Source organism: Ictalurus furcatus, chromosome 14 (genome assembly GCF_023375685.1).
Source record: "Ictalurus furcatus strain D&B chromosome 14, Billie_1.0, whole genome shotgun sequence".
Taxonomy (NCBI): domain Eukaryota; kingdom Metazoa; phylum Chordata; class Actinopteri; order Siluriformes; family Ictaluridae; genus Ictalurus; species Ictalurus furcatus.
Window position 1 is genome coordinate 30,136,803 of NC_071268.1, and position 13,549 is coordinate 30,150,351.

Sequence of the window (13,549 nt, forward strand, 5' to 3'; positions counted from 1 at the left end):
CACTTATTTAGAATATTTGTATTTTCTTTTGTATAAGTTTAGCTAGTAAACCTTTTTAACCTTTTAAATAGTTTTTGAGTATTTCTACTTCATTCGATATTTATTTATTGTTTGCTTTCTCATTTCATTTAGAATTTCTTTTTGAATTAAACGTTAAAACCCGCCGATTTGCTCGTGAGTGTAAATTATTATCCAATCACAGCCCAGGAAACATCCCCCTTAACCAATCATAGTGCAGGAGGCGGGACACTGAAGAGCCAATCACAGCACAGTTTGTTGTCTCGGGGTTAGCTCGCTACAGCCCTCAGGTGGAACAGCCCATTACAGGGAAGCAGTAAGTTAAAAATAAATATTCCTATCATTTATTAGTTTTAAATAGTAGTGATATGAAACGAAATTAATGTTGTTGTTATATGAATTCAATTTTAAACAAAAACACACTGACCGCTAATCAGCTAGCAAGATCTAAATCGAGGGACGTCAGGATGTGTCCTAAATCGCGGGGACACTCCCTAGGAAGGTGCACTATATAGGGCGCTATAACAGAATGTAGCGGCTTATACAGGAAGTAGGTTAGTGCACTTTGTGTATTGTTTTGGATACAGCCCCAGGTTTGCTAACTGTCTAATGTGTCTGATTTGTGTATTCAGATTAGTTTAAGTCTGTTAGCTACATGTGACGGCTAATTTATGCTAATGTAGGCTAATTAAACTAGCCTTTGGTCGATTAGCAGATTAGCTAGCTAATTATGTGTAAATAAAACCGTGTGTAGTAAATAATATTGTTAAATATTCAGGCTGGTTTTGTTATATATATATATATATATATATATATATATATATATATATATATATAATCTGTGATATTTCTCTGTCTCTGCAGGATGATTTGTGTATGAGTGAGTGTGGGTGTGTGTGTGTATGTGTATGTGTGTATGAGTGAGTGTGTATGTGTATGTGTGTATGAGTGAGTGTGTATATGGGTGTGTGTGTGTGTGTGTGTATGAGTGAGTGAGTGTGTATATGGGTGTGTGTGTGTGTGTATGAGTGTGTGTGAGTGAGTGAGTGTGAGAGTGTGCAGCAGGATGTTGGGCGAGGTGGTATCCCCACGCTGCAGGGACATTGAGAGGAAGGCAGGGTACATGCGGCCGGAGGAGTGTGCCTTTCCCCCCTCGGTCCCGTCGGCGCTCCCCTCGGGCCGGTGGTGTATCCGGGACGTGTGTGGTGTGGTTTGTGCGGTTCTCACCTGGTTCCTGGTTCTGTACGCTGACTTTGTGGTGATGTTTGTCGTGCTGCTGCCTGTGAGGAACGCTGTGTACAGCGTGCTCAACGCCACCCTGTTCAACACCCTCGCTGTGCTGGCGCTCACTTCACACAGCCGTGCCATGTGCACCGACCCTGTAAGTGTCTCCGACCCATGTGACTGCGCGTCCAAACTTGTGTACAGAGCTATGGTTCGAACCACAATACGTTTCGGAATTAAAGCTGAAAGTGTGTGATCAGCACACAAACTCTAAAATACTACAGAAGGTGTGCACAGCCAGAGCACCGTAATCGGGCTCAGGTGCAGGACAACAGAAATAACAATAAGGAAAAAAGAAACGTGATGTCCACACAATGAATTTACAGCTCTAAACAACTTTTTACTGAAAGCGCAATGTTCCAACCGTCAGGGCTTCGTCAAGGCTTCGTCAGGCACAATTATAACTTCAGTGTGTGGACATCACGCTTCTTTTTTCCCACCTGACTTTGTTGTCCTGTGTGTTTGTCCTGGGTGTGAAATTCTGGCTCCTGGTTTAACAGTGGTGTCCTCCTCACAGTTGTGTGTCCTCTCCTGTTGGTGTACAGTATGTGTGATGTATGTAATGAACAGTGAGGTGCTGTTGTGTCACTGCAGGGGGCCGTGCCGAAGGGAAATGCCACTAAAGAGTACATAGAGAGTCTGCGCCTGAAACCAGGACAGGTCGTCTACAAGTGTCCTAAATGCTGCAGTATCAAACCTGACCGAGCTCACCACTGCAGGTAACGCACACAAACACACACGGACGTGTATATAAACAAGGCATTGTGGCACTATAAGAACTGCAGAGCACTGTTTTCACACATACTATAATCACCCCCTCCCCCCATACTATAATAACCCCTCACCCCATACTATAATCACCCCCTCACCCCCTCACCCCCCCTCACCCCATACTATAATTACCCCTCACTCCATACTATAATCACCCCTCACCCCATACTATAATCACCCCCTCACCCCATACTATAATCACCCCCTCACCCCATACTATAATCACCCCCTCACCCCATACTATAATCACCCCCTCACCCCATACTATAATCACCCCTCACCCCATACTATAATCACCCCTCACCCCATACTATAATCACCCCTCACCCCCCCTCACTCCATACTATAATCACCCCTCACCCCATACTACAATCACCCTCTCGCTGTCATGTACAAACCCACTTGGATTACCACGTAGTAAAAAGGTTTAGGTGTTAAGGAGTTGATTGTGATTTGAGACGCAGCCTGAGGCTCTGGGAGAGACTGTGAGATGCACCATGTCCTACTTTCACAGAGAAACTCACTCTGAGTGTGTGTGTGTGTTTGTTTCCTCCCTGTCAGTGTGTGTAAGCGCTGTATCAGGAAGATGGACCACCACTGTCCTTGGGTGAACAACTGCGTGGGTGAAAACAACCAGAAATACTTTGTGCTTTTTACGGTGAGAGCAGTGTGCTGAGATCATCATACAGACACCTCAAACCACTACCTGCATCTCAGTACCTGTGTGGTTTTTAACTCTGTTCAGTTCAAACGGGGATGAAAGGAAATAATGCGGGCGGCAGTCTAGATTTCTTATCACTTAACACAGTTACCTTGCATGTCAAGTGTGTGGTGTGACCTAAATTCTTCAGGGTTCTAAATTTACACTCATCGCTCAACCACATATCATACGTCATATTACAGCTCTAGAACTCTAGAACACTAGATACTAGTGCACAGCCGTCTATACACTTACTGTAAACATTTTCCCCAATAATGCAGATAGAACCAAATACAAATAGGTAGAAGCAGGTCTTTGTTGTGCCAAGAAGTAATGCTCAAGTCTTTGACACTTTAGTCCCCCAATAAAAACAGTCCAGTTCAAAGACAGACAAGTTCTCTGTCAAGTCTCATGCCAAGACAGATGAGTCCCACATGAAGGTACAAGTAAGGGCAGTTTAGTCCCAGGTAAATATGGGCAAGTCCTGAATTAAGATCCAAGTGAATACAGTCAGTTCCCACATCCCAGATGAACTCCCAAGCAAAGCTCCTCAACTCCCAAGTTCCAGATGAAGTTCCAAGTAAAGACAGTCAAGTCATGATTCCCAGATAAAGTAAAGATAATCAAACCCAAAGTCCCGAGTCAAGTTTCAGGTAACGACAGTCGAGTACAAAGTCCCAATTCAGGCCTAAAGTCCAGAGTCAAGTTCGAAGTAAAGACAATCAAGTCCCGAGTCAAGATCCCAGTCAAGCCCCAAGACACAAGTAAAGATTGTTGAGCCCCAAATCTTGAGTCAAGTTCCAAGTAAAGAGAGTCAAGCCCCAAGTCCTGGGTCAAGTCCTGGGTCAAGTCCTGGGTCAAGTCCTGGGTCAAGTCCTGGGTCAAGTCCTGGGTCAAGTCCTGGGTCAAGTTCAAAGTAAAGAGAGTCAAGTCCCGAGTCAAGATCAAAGTCAAGCCCCAAGTACCGAGTCAAGCCCCAAGTAAAGATATGTTAATATCCACCCCATTCCTGGTCTCAAAGATGCCCCAAGTACTTGTCCATGAACACCCAAAATATGAGGAAGTTATCTCTAACCACTAAAATTGTGTGTAAGGTTATCCAAACACAGGTAAAAACCTCTCCAAAATGGCACAAAACCTCTCTAAATGACATGAAACCTCTCTAAATGGCACAAAGCCTTTAAATATTGCAGACTTCTAGAAATAGCAAAGATTTTTTTTAAAGGCACAAAATAACCTCTCCAAATGGCACAAAATGAAAACAAATGGCAGTAGCATGAACTCTGTTACACAATGTGTAATTTCACACACACAAAAAAGCCTGAAACATACTTATAAAATATAATGTTTATTAAAAATAGTGCCAGAGCCCCAGGTGAAGGAGCACTTGCTCTCCGAATGGCTCAAATGATAGACACACAAGTGACCCCTCTCCTCTGACTTCTCTGGGGGGTAGATAGAGCCCCTCAACTCAATCCACATAGTCTTACTAAAAAAAAAAAAAAAGAGCCACTCTGAAATAACTGCTCCAGAAGCTGTGATGCATTCAGGCTTTTTCGGGAGCACACCGCCGCTATAAGACGCCGATAAATCGCATGCTGAGCGAAAACCAGTAGAAAACTAGCGATCAGAAAAAACTGCCAAACATGCAAAAACCTGCTGTATAAAGTTTTGCCGGAAGACCGCTAGAGCGGAGCTGCCATTTCCCTGTAGCCCTGTAGCGCTGTGCTGATTGGCCTGTACCGCTGACACACAACTCAAGACGCACGCGTAAAGGGTTTGGTTGTGCTGATTACGCGTTTGATTTTCTCAGCCTCTGAGTGGTCAATCATGTCAAGTTTGGGCTTGTTTGAAAGCTAGAAGTATCTACAATTGGTCCAAGTAGGTGTCAGTCAAGTTAGACTGCCCGATTATAATTTAGGAGGCGGGTTGTTCAGCTAGCCAAAGCAGATTAGCGTTTTTTTAGATGGTGTCTCAGTTCCGTTTATGGCTAATTACTAAATTCCAGAGGGGTGGGATACCAAAACACGTAATGCATTTTGAAGAGGACATTTGTGACTAAATATGGAACTTTGCGTTTGTTTTCTTCAATAAAGCTGATGGACTTTATACCGATGGAAATGTGCATGATTTATAAAACCACAAGTGAATGTAGGTAATGTAAGGTAGTAAACGTTTATACAAGTCCGATCTTTGGTTTAAATGTTATAATTTTATTGTGGCAGTTGTATACGGTGTTTTACTATCAAAAAAGCTTTACTCCTGCTCTCCGATTTATCTCTGTCTCAATGTTTTCATGGAGAGGTGTGAACTGTTTGCCCAGCAGGGAGCTCAAACTCCGCCCCTTTCCCATCCCCCTGCTCACCAGCAGTTAAGCACACAGTCATGAAACTGCACACACAGAAAGCCACCAGTGTCCTGACTAATCTTATACCAGAACTGCGGCGATACAATTTCAATTAGTATAAAGAAATGAATTAATGTCCGATAAGTCGTTTTCCATTCCGCCAGCGGAATGAACGCTGGTGTCGGGGCAAAAGGGGTTAAAAACGAATCAAATTAAGTATGTTAAACCAATAATGGTGAAAAGAATTAAAATATCAACAGTTAGAATTTGTTTTTCTGAGTGTGATAAATATTATCTAATAATTTGAATGTCCACCGCTTGCCTTCTATAACTGACTCTCTTTCACATCCTCTGAACAGCTTTTGGATCCTCGAAGTTCTATTGTTCTCACAAAAATGAGCTGATCACTCACGATCCTATTCACTGCTTTTAAAGGGTACAATCACGTCTGCTCTTGTTCTAGAATTTTCCCTGGTCAGCTGATGCAGATCAAACACACACAGTTATATATGTCCTTTATGGTTTAGGTCTCTTTATTTAACTTGATTAACATGATCACTCATACCTTTTACGGATCATAAAGCTTTTGTTTAGAAGTAGCATACCGGTTATAATTCTGTGTGTTTTGTAGATGTACATTGCTCTGATATCGCTCCACGCTCTCATCATGGTGGGGTTCCACTTCATCTTCTGCTTTGAGCAGGACTGGGCAAGTAAGAACAAAATGATACCTCATATAGACACTCTGATTATAGTACCTAAACATGCTAAACTCGTCGTCCTGAACCCTTCTTCTTTATCCATGTCTTCCTATAGCTGTGAAAATTGTCATTAAATGTTTACTAGCGCCACCTGCAGCACTGGAGCACTTGTACGGTGCGCCCCGGCCAGTACGAACCCATGGAGAGTACGTGAGCTTGTAAGGTCGAGAAGATGGAGTTGTCACTTCTGCGTAACATATGCTGACGCCTTAATGTTAAAAGGAGCTTGATGTTTTTTTCAGCACATCCTGCCAGGCACGTTATTGTCATTATTCTTAGGCAGGTTTTATGCGAACAACTGTTGTACTGCAGTGACTCGCACAGTTAGCAGTGTGCTAGGATCTCGGCTAAACCTATTCAGTAGAAGCGCTCTGGTTTTCGGCCAGTGCTGATTTATCCCTTGACCACTTCTCACTACCCTGATGTTCCTTCACGAGGAGGCCGTCTGCGTAGGTCGTGTTTTTGGATAGCACATGGTTAAACTCAACAGAATAGCATTAGCTCACTCTGGTTAATTAGTTTAGTTGTGTTTCAAGCTAACTATAACCCACTCCACTGCCCGAATCCGAGGCCGACATGCCTTCGATCTTCCCTTCCTCCATTCTTGCACCACTGATTTGTGCCTCTATCTTACCATCCCTGTATTCCTTCTTTGCTACATCCATCTATCTGTCTATTCCTCATCCCTTAATCATTCAATTCCTCCATACTCCTGGTTCCTGCCATTGCGCCGTCCATCTGTCACTTAATTTCTCATCCCTTGATTCTTTCATCATTCCATCCCTCCATCCATCCTTGCATTTCTTGTTCCATTCTTCCTACACTTTCACTCCATCCTTGCATCTTTCCACTTCCTGCAACCCTTCCTTCCACAACTCAATCGCTCAACTCATCTCCCTCCATCGTTGCATCTCTGTCACTTCCCATATCCCATTGCTCCATCCCTAAATCGCTCTGGTCACTCCATCTCTGTACCCGTCCCTACATCCTGCAATCCTTCAAACTCTCTATCCCTGTATCCCTCCGTCTTTCGATCGCTCCAACCTTGCATCCCGGTCTCCCTCCATTTCTACATCCCTGTATCTGCCCCTCTATCTGATTGCTCAAACCTTGCATCCTTTATTCTTCCATCCCTGTGCCCTCCCTCCATCCTTCCATTATCCCTTGCCTAACACTTCTATTATTACGCCACCCCCACCCCCCCACATTCCTCTCTGCTTTCCCTCCCTTTTTTTTTTCAGAGTGCAGCAGTTTTTCCCCCCCAACCACGGTGATCCTGTTGATCCTGCTGTGTTTCGAGGGACTCCTCTTCTTCATCTTCACCGCCGTCATGTTCGGTACCCAGGTTCACTCGATCTGCACCGATGAGACTGTGAGTTGCACCCTAATTGCCCTATCTGCTGTTGATATCCTCTTCATGTTTGATGTTACATCCTGTCATGCCCATTTTTGTTTCATTTTGTGGCTTGTGCGCTGCAGAGCGATAGCGCGAGACGCCGTGCTTTATTCAAGCATTTGGATATAAACCGGTTTGGTCTTAGTTTAACAGTCTTTTAAACAGTCTTATTCTGAATAAGAATAAGTTCTTATTCAAACGATCGTTCAGCGTGAGGATGTTTTTGGCACTCGTGAATACCGAAGCCAGTAACATACTTCAATCAGGGACATCACAGCACGTTATTTAGCTGTGTCTGGTTTCCTGATTTAGTGTCCATGAAGAAAAAAACCAAAAACACAGCAACCTTGCATGCATTTGGCATTAGATCGCTTGGATGGAGTAGGGTTGCAGTGGAGACAGCAGTCCTTCTGTTGTCATGACTGACAGCAGCTGAAGAACAACATGCTGTGTAAGAGCTGTTCGTTTCACTCACCTGGAATCACCTGTAGACATTTTTCTGCCTAGACAGTGTTTTCCTGCCAGCTATCATCTCCTTGTGCTGACTGTACGGTATATGATTTAGAGTTGTGTCGCTGTTGTAGGAAGATGTTGTAGTTCCTCTTGATATTTCCACAGAGCACACGAAACACGCAGCTTAGATGGCCATTTAAGGCCGTGGTCTTGTTCATAAATCAGCTTGAGGCCAACGTGTCCTTTACGGAGAAGACGAGATCCATCAAAGTTTGACAGACATAATAATAGCACAAAATTTGTCATTTTTAAATATAATACTGTTACTCCTGGTACACGGCTCCTGTTTTGTTACTGTGTTGTAGGGTATAGAGCAGCTGAAGAAAGAAGAGCGACGATGGGCCAAGAAGTCCAAGTGGATGAGCCTGAAGGTGGTCTTTGGACACCCGTTCTCTATAGCATGGTTTAATCCACTCGCCATGCCCGAACACGGCAAAGCAGACCCGTTCCAATACATCGTCTGACCCGGACCTGTCTCAATCAAGATGGCCTTATTTTATTTTTTTTTTTATATTAGATGGCCTTATTTCATTTTATTTTTCCCAGGGTGATTCAGGGCATGTCCTAATCTTATACAAGAAGTGCATTTTTCTGTTTAGATTTTTTTCTATTTGGGTTATATTTTCACACTGTAGTGTGTGTGATGAGATATACACACCTGCATTGTTTTTTGCGATAGTGGAAATGTTCACCAGTGTTTTATTCTCACACATTCGTACATGCCTCAGGGGGTGAGCCTGCAGGAAATGTGATCATTTTTTAATTTTAGTCTCGAGATAATACCTAAAACGAGGTCAAGTGAGCGAGGAAAACTTCACATTTCTCCATACTGGAAACATTGCCTTAAAAATATATATTTTTTCTTTTAAAAACCGTTATCAAATACTGCCTTTTTAAATGGGATGTACCATCTCCCTGGAATAGGGGTGATGATAGTCATACACTGACATACACTTCACTTTTTTTTTCTTTTTCCATTTTTCCTTTTCTTTTAATGACTATCTTTAAATAATGCTTTATATATATATATATATATATATATATATATATATATATATATATATATATATATATATATATATATATATATAAAAAGGGGTTGATTTAGCTTTTACCAAACACTGATAAGGACCTTTCACAGTGTTCTGAAGTGTTTATTTCCTCCAGTGAAGGTTTAGATGAGAGGTTTATACCACATTCCAGATGTCTGTGGAAGAGTCTCATCATTTTCTCCTAAAATCAGGATCCAGTACAGTTCATGGTACATAATGGACATTTTTCTTTTTACATCTTATCCTCTACCCAATCAGAAGCGGAAGCTAATCCTGTTAATAGATCTCAGTCTGGTCCAGTATACTGAACATGAGCTGGAGATGAACATTAGTATCTGAACTATTTCACACTCTTGACCTACAGGAACACGTACGTGCCGGTGTGTTATGGCATCAAAATCAAAAGACTTATTTAATTGGGCTTCTGGAGTAATTCCACAGAGTCAAACCATTTCATGTCACAAGCCAGACAGTAAATTAACAATGCCCCAGTCTCATACATCATGGCCACTGTACCACTGTGAAATGACTCCGCCAGAACATACCCATGAGCCATGATAAAGACCAAGATGTCGACAAACCGACAGTCTATCCATGGTTTTAATCTAAAGCCAACCCTCATTTTCTCGTCTTTGATAGTTTGCCAATTCTCAGAGCTCTCCTCTGCCACACAACAGCCACCACCCAGGGTGGGTGAAAACTAGCAGGTGCTAGCTCAGTCTCAAACCTCAGAGCAAAATGCTAACTTTTCCCTCTTTCACATCCATAAACTCCCAGACACACACGATTGGCTAGCCTCGATAGAAAGAATGCCCCACCCGTCACAGCCAGTTTATCCCTGATTAGTCAATCCCAATGATATTCAGCACTTTTCTGGCCATAACCCGAATATATTTGTCCTAGATGTATCTGCTATTTGTTAATAATTGTTAAAGTAGTAACATGCTTGAGAGATTCACCAGATTCATTCCCTGGCCTTTATACTGAAAGAGTGCTAAACCATGGGCTGGAGATCTGGCAACTCTATATATGCGTATTCTGCTGGAGGATGAACGACATCATTAATGGTTGCACTCTTCTGAACTGGCCACTCTATTTGATTGACTGCACTCAGTATATACACCTGCTGATGTAGGACCAGAAGAATGTGAAGAAACTGCAGCAGTTTTCATTTCCCCAGAGTGCAAATGTTGATCTCTGTTCAGTCCAGGGGGTGGAGCTGGAACTTATCCAATCATAACCCTAACACTGAACAGTATGAAACAATGCACTTAAGATTCTTATCCAGCCTGAAACACACCGAGATGTTTCTACCCACTGAACCTCTGATTCAATGCTCTCCAGGAGGAGATCCATCAGGTCTGACTCCACCCCTTTCTTAGACTTTCTGTACCTGTGGTTCAGTCTGTGCCTTTGGGACTCGTGAGAACAGAAATGGTGTCTTTGTAATCAGTACCTTTCTTTTCAGTATCACCTTTTTTGTCTTATGGGTTTTTTTTCAGCTGCTTTCACTCCAGTGTTTTACAGTCAATGCAATAAATTTTAATCTTTATATTTAAATATCACACTCACTTAGGGTTTCATTCTTCACGGCAGATTTGTAGTAATATTATTGAGTAATGGTTTACACCACAGCGCTGTTGAATTCCGGCTTCTGATTTTTCCGAGGGTGTTGATGAATTTTCTAACACAGCAGGTCTGGCAGCAGCAGCAACTCGTCAGCAGGTTTCATTCGAATACGTTAGCGTTTCTATAGTAACAGCCCACTCACGGGGACTTGTACAGTGGACGTCACACGTAAACGGATTTAAAAGTATGTAGTAATTGATATGAGGTTTATTGTAGGAGATGTTTATGTAACATTTATTGAAGGAGTCTAAAGTGTCAGCACTTTGTAACAGTTGAAATTAAAGCTTTACATTTTCCGACATCTTCAGGACAGAGGAGTTTTACACTTTGCGGTTTCTCTGGAACACGAAAAGCTGCGATTTTTTTTATCTTAACCACTTCAAGAGAATAAAGAGAAGCTGGTGAGAGAACGACTGTTTATAGCTGCTATAACGTAAGTGAGAACAGGAACTGACTTGTTTTTAAGAGGCTCCACAATAGTAAATATAACTATAAAGAGATGTTCTTTAATAAATATAAAATTATAATTGCTGACAAACTGCTATGGTATAAGAGGAATAAAACACTTCAAATGTGCAGTTCACCTTTGTGGTGGTAACAGTTCATTACACCGTACCGTTACGCTATGCGCTATTTAAGAAGTGATAGATTCTGTACAACACATTCTCACACTCAGGGATGTTTGCCAGTACATTGTTTCTTTTTTATTTTTATATACATATATTCGGTATATTTACAGAAGAAGGTTAGTTCATACAGCCAACATGTGGCAAATAGGCATGTCCTGATAATACATTTTCACACCCAATTAAAATAAACAACTCGGCTTTTTAAGTAGAGTTTCCTCTTGTAGCAAAGAGTGAGGTAAATTACATAGCTAGCAAGCTAAAGCTACATGCGGTCTCCTCCAAAAGTACCGGAACAGCAAGGCTCTTTTGTTTTTGGTATACACTAAAGATATTTAGGTTTTTAGATTAAAAGATGAATACGAGATGACGGGTCAGAATTTCAGCTTTCATTTACATCTAGATTTGTTAAACAACTCAGAACATGGCACGATTTGTTTGAACCCACCCATTTTTAAGTGATCAAAAATATTGGAACACACGACTGATGGTATTGTTACTCGGATGTGCTCCGTTAGAGTGACTAGTCAAGCAATTTACAGAGAAATGCATCATGCAGCAAAACAACGATCCAAAACACACTTCCACACAGGACTTCATCAGGGGGGAAAGTGGAAGGTTTTAGACTGGACACATCCATCACCAGACCTTCACCCAACTGATCAGCATCTCACCTCCCGAAGAGGAGACTGAAGGGAGAAACCCCCCCGAAACAAACAACTACTGAAAGAAGCTGCAGGAGAAACCTGGAGAAGCTTCACAGAACAAGAAACCAACAGTCTGGTGTCAGTGAGTTGCAGAATTGATGCAAATATTAAGTGGTGTTTACTTAAAGAATGTTCCAATACTTTTGATCACTTGAAAATTGGGTGTTCTGCCACCAGTGGTGCCATGTTCTAAGTACAATTATAGCAGACGCCCTTTTCCAAAGCTACTTACATTTATCTCTTTTATACAACTGAGAAGTTGAGGGTTAAGGGCCTTGCTCAAAGGCCCAGCTGTGGAAGCTTGGGGTGCTGGAATGTGACCTCATGACCCTCCAATCAGTAGTCCAACATTTGATCAATCATCATGTAATATCTAGATTTAACACATCTAGGCATAAATATCAGGAAATGAAAGCTTAAATTTTGATGCATCATCTCATATTCATCTTCTGATCGCAAACGTCTTCTATATAAACAAAAGAATGGGCCTAGCCGTTCCAATATTTTTAGAGAAGGCTGTATATAACTTAGCCTCCTTTCAAATGGAATCCAACAGCATTTTCACCAATGTCCAATAAAACTACTCTAATATATTGAAAATTGTAATATATTGTATAACCAGCACATGCCTAATTTAAATTTAATACATGACACTCAGCTAAACATCAGTATAAAAAACAGACACATTAATCTGTGTGTCAAGTGACTGCATAAATATGAAGAAACCTCATGCTAAATGCTAATTTATTATTAGGATTCTTAGCTATTCTACTCATATCTTATCACATACCTATAGCATTAACATGATTTGACAATAAAACTTTATATGTTATATCTTTATATTAGCTGTCTCTACTGATGTTTAACGTCTGTAATTTTAGCTCGAGACTGTGAAAAACAACAGAAATAACAAGCATCAGCATCTCAGATTGAAGTAATGTTCATATAAATAACTCACATTGCCAGGGACTTGCATGGAAAATTATAAACATACACACAACTTTGGTGATTAAAAAAAAAAAAAAAAAGGAAAGAAAGAAAGAAAAGGCATCCAGCATGGATTTCCCAGTCAGTCTGTTTCGGTCCTTTATTCTCCTTTCAGAATTCCAGTAAACTGGATGTAGGAAGCACTGGAGATTCACAGTAAATGTAAATGCAGGCGTCATTGTGTTTGAGTTTTGCTACATGGATAATAAAAGTTGTAGAGAAGAAAGTAAACCATGAAATAACCAACTAACAAACTTACATGCTAATCTAGCAGTTAGCATAGTCTTGCTTTATATACCAGTCAACGTTAGCAATCTGTTGCTAGGACACACGGGCAATTCAAACATTGACATTCTGTCCCTCGACCATTACGGGAGTAGCAGCAATGCTAACATGTAAACTAACCGGTTTGTCGCAGTTACCTAGCAAGGTCTAAACTAGTTTGTTGTTTAGCTGTTAGCAATTTGACTGAATATTTTTAAATATAATAACAGGTGTAACAAATTATACTTCCCTGCTGAAAAAAAAAAACCAATAGAAACCATTACAGAAATTCTAATGATTTCCACTACAAATACCATTAAAAACCGTCAGCTATCCATTAAAACCATTATTGGTCCTTAATGGTATCCACTAGACATAACATGTCACCAGTAGAAGGTAACAAACAACCAGTTACAGTTTCCATTAAAATACAATACAATTCCCATTATAACCATTACAAATTGTTACAAAGGGTTTCTCTTGGTTTTTTTTTC

The 13,549-nt window shown here is 41.2% G+C and overlaps 1 protein-coding gene across 1 annotated transcript; it reads left to right on the top strand.

Annotated features, from left to right (window-relative positions):
* The first annotated feature begins 258 nt into the window (after positions 1 to 258).
* On the top strand, positions 259 to 8,817 carry zdhhc3b (zinc finger DHHC-type palmitoyltransferase 3b). Its single transcript, XM_053642090.1, has 7 exons — positions 259 to 334; positions 883 to 1,399; positions 1,897 to 2,021; positions 2,635 to 2,731; positions 5,752 to 5,833; positions 7,123 to 7,253; positions 8,096 to 8,817. The coding sequence occupies exons 2-7, from the start codon at positions 1,085 to 1,087 to the stop codon at positions 8,252 to 8,254; spliced, it is 909 nt and encodes a 302-aa protein (XP_053498065.1). The 5' UTR covers positions 259 to 334; positions 883 to 1,084; the 3' UTR covers positions 8,255 to 8,817.
* Positions 8,818 to 13,549: the final 4,732 nt, after the last annotated feature.

Bases quoted from the DNA above. Each gene is read 5' to 3' on its own strand.
- zdhhc3b (XM_053642090.1), top strand. From the start codon at position 1,085: ATGTTGGGCGAGGTGGTATCCCCACGCTGCAGGGACATTGAGAGGAAG. The intron at 2,022-2,634 runs GTAACGCACACA...CCTCCCTGTCAG, and splicing joins GACCGAGCTCACCACTGCAG to TGTGTGTAAGCGCTGTATCA. The intron at 2,732-5,751 runs GTGAGAGCAGTG...TGTGTTTTGTAG, and splicing joins AATACTTTGTGCTTTTTACG to ATGTACATTGCTCTGATATC.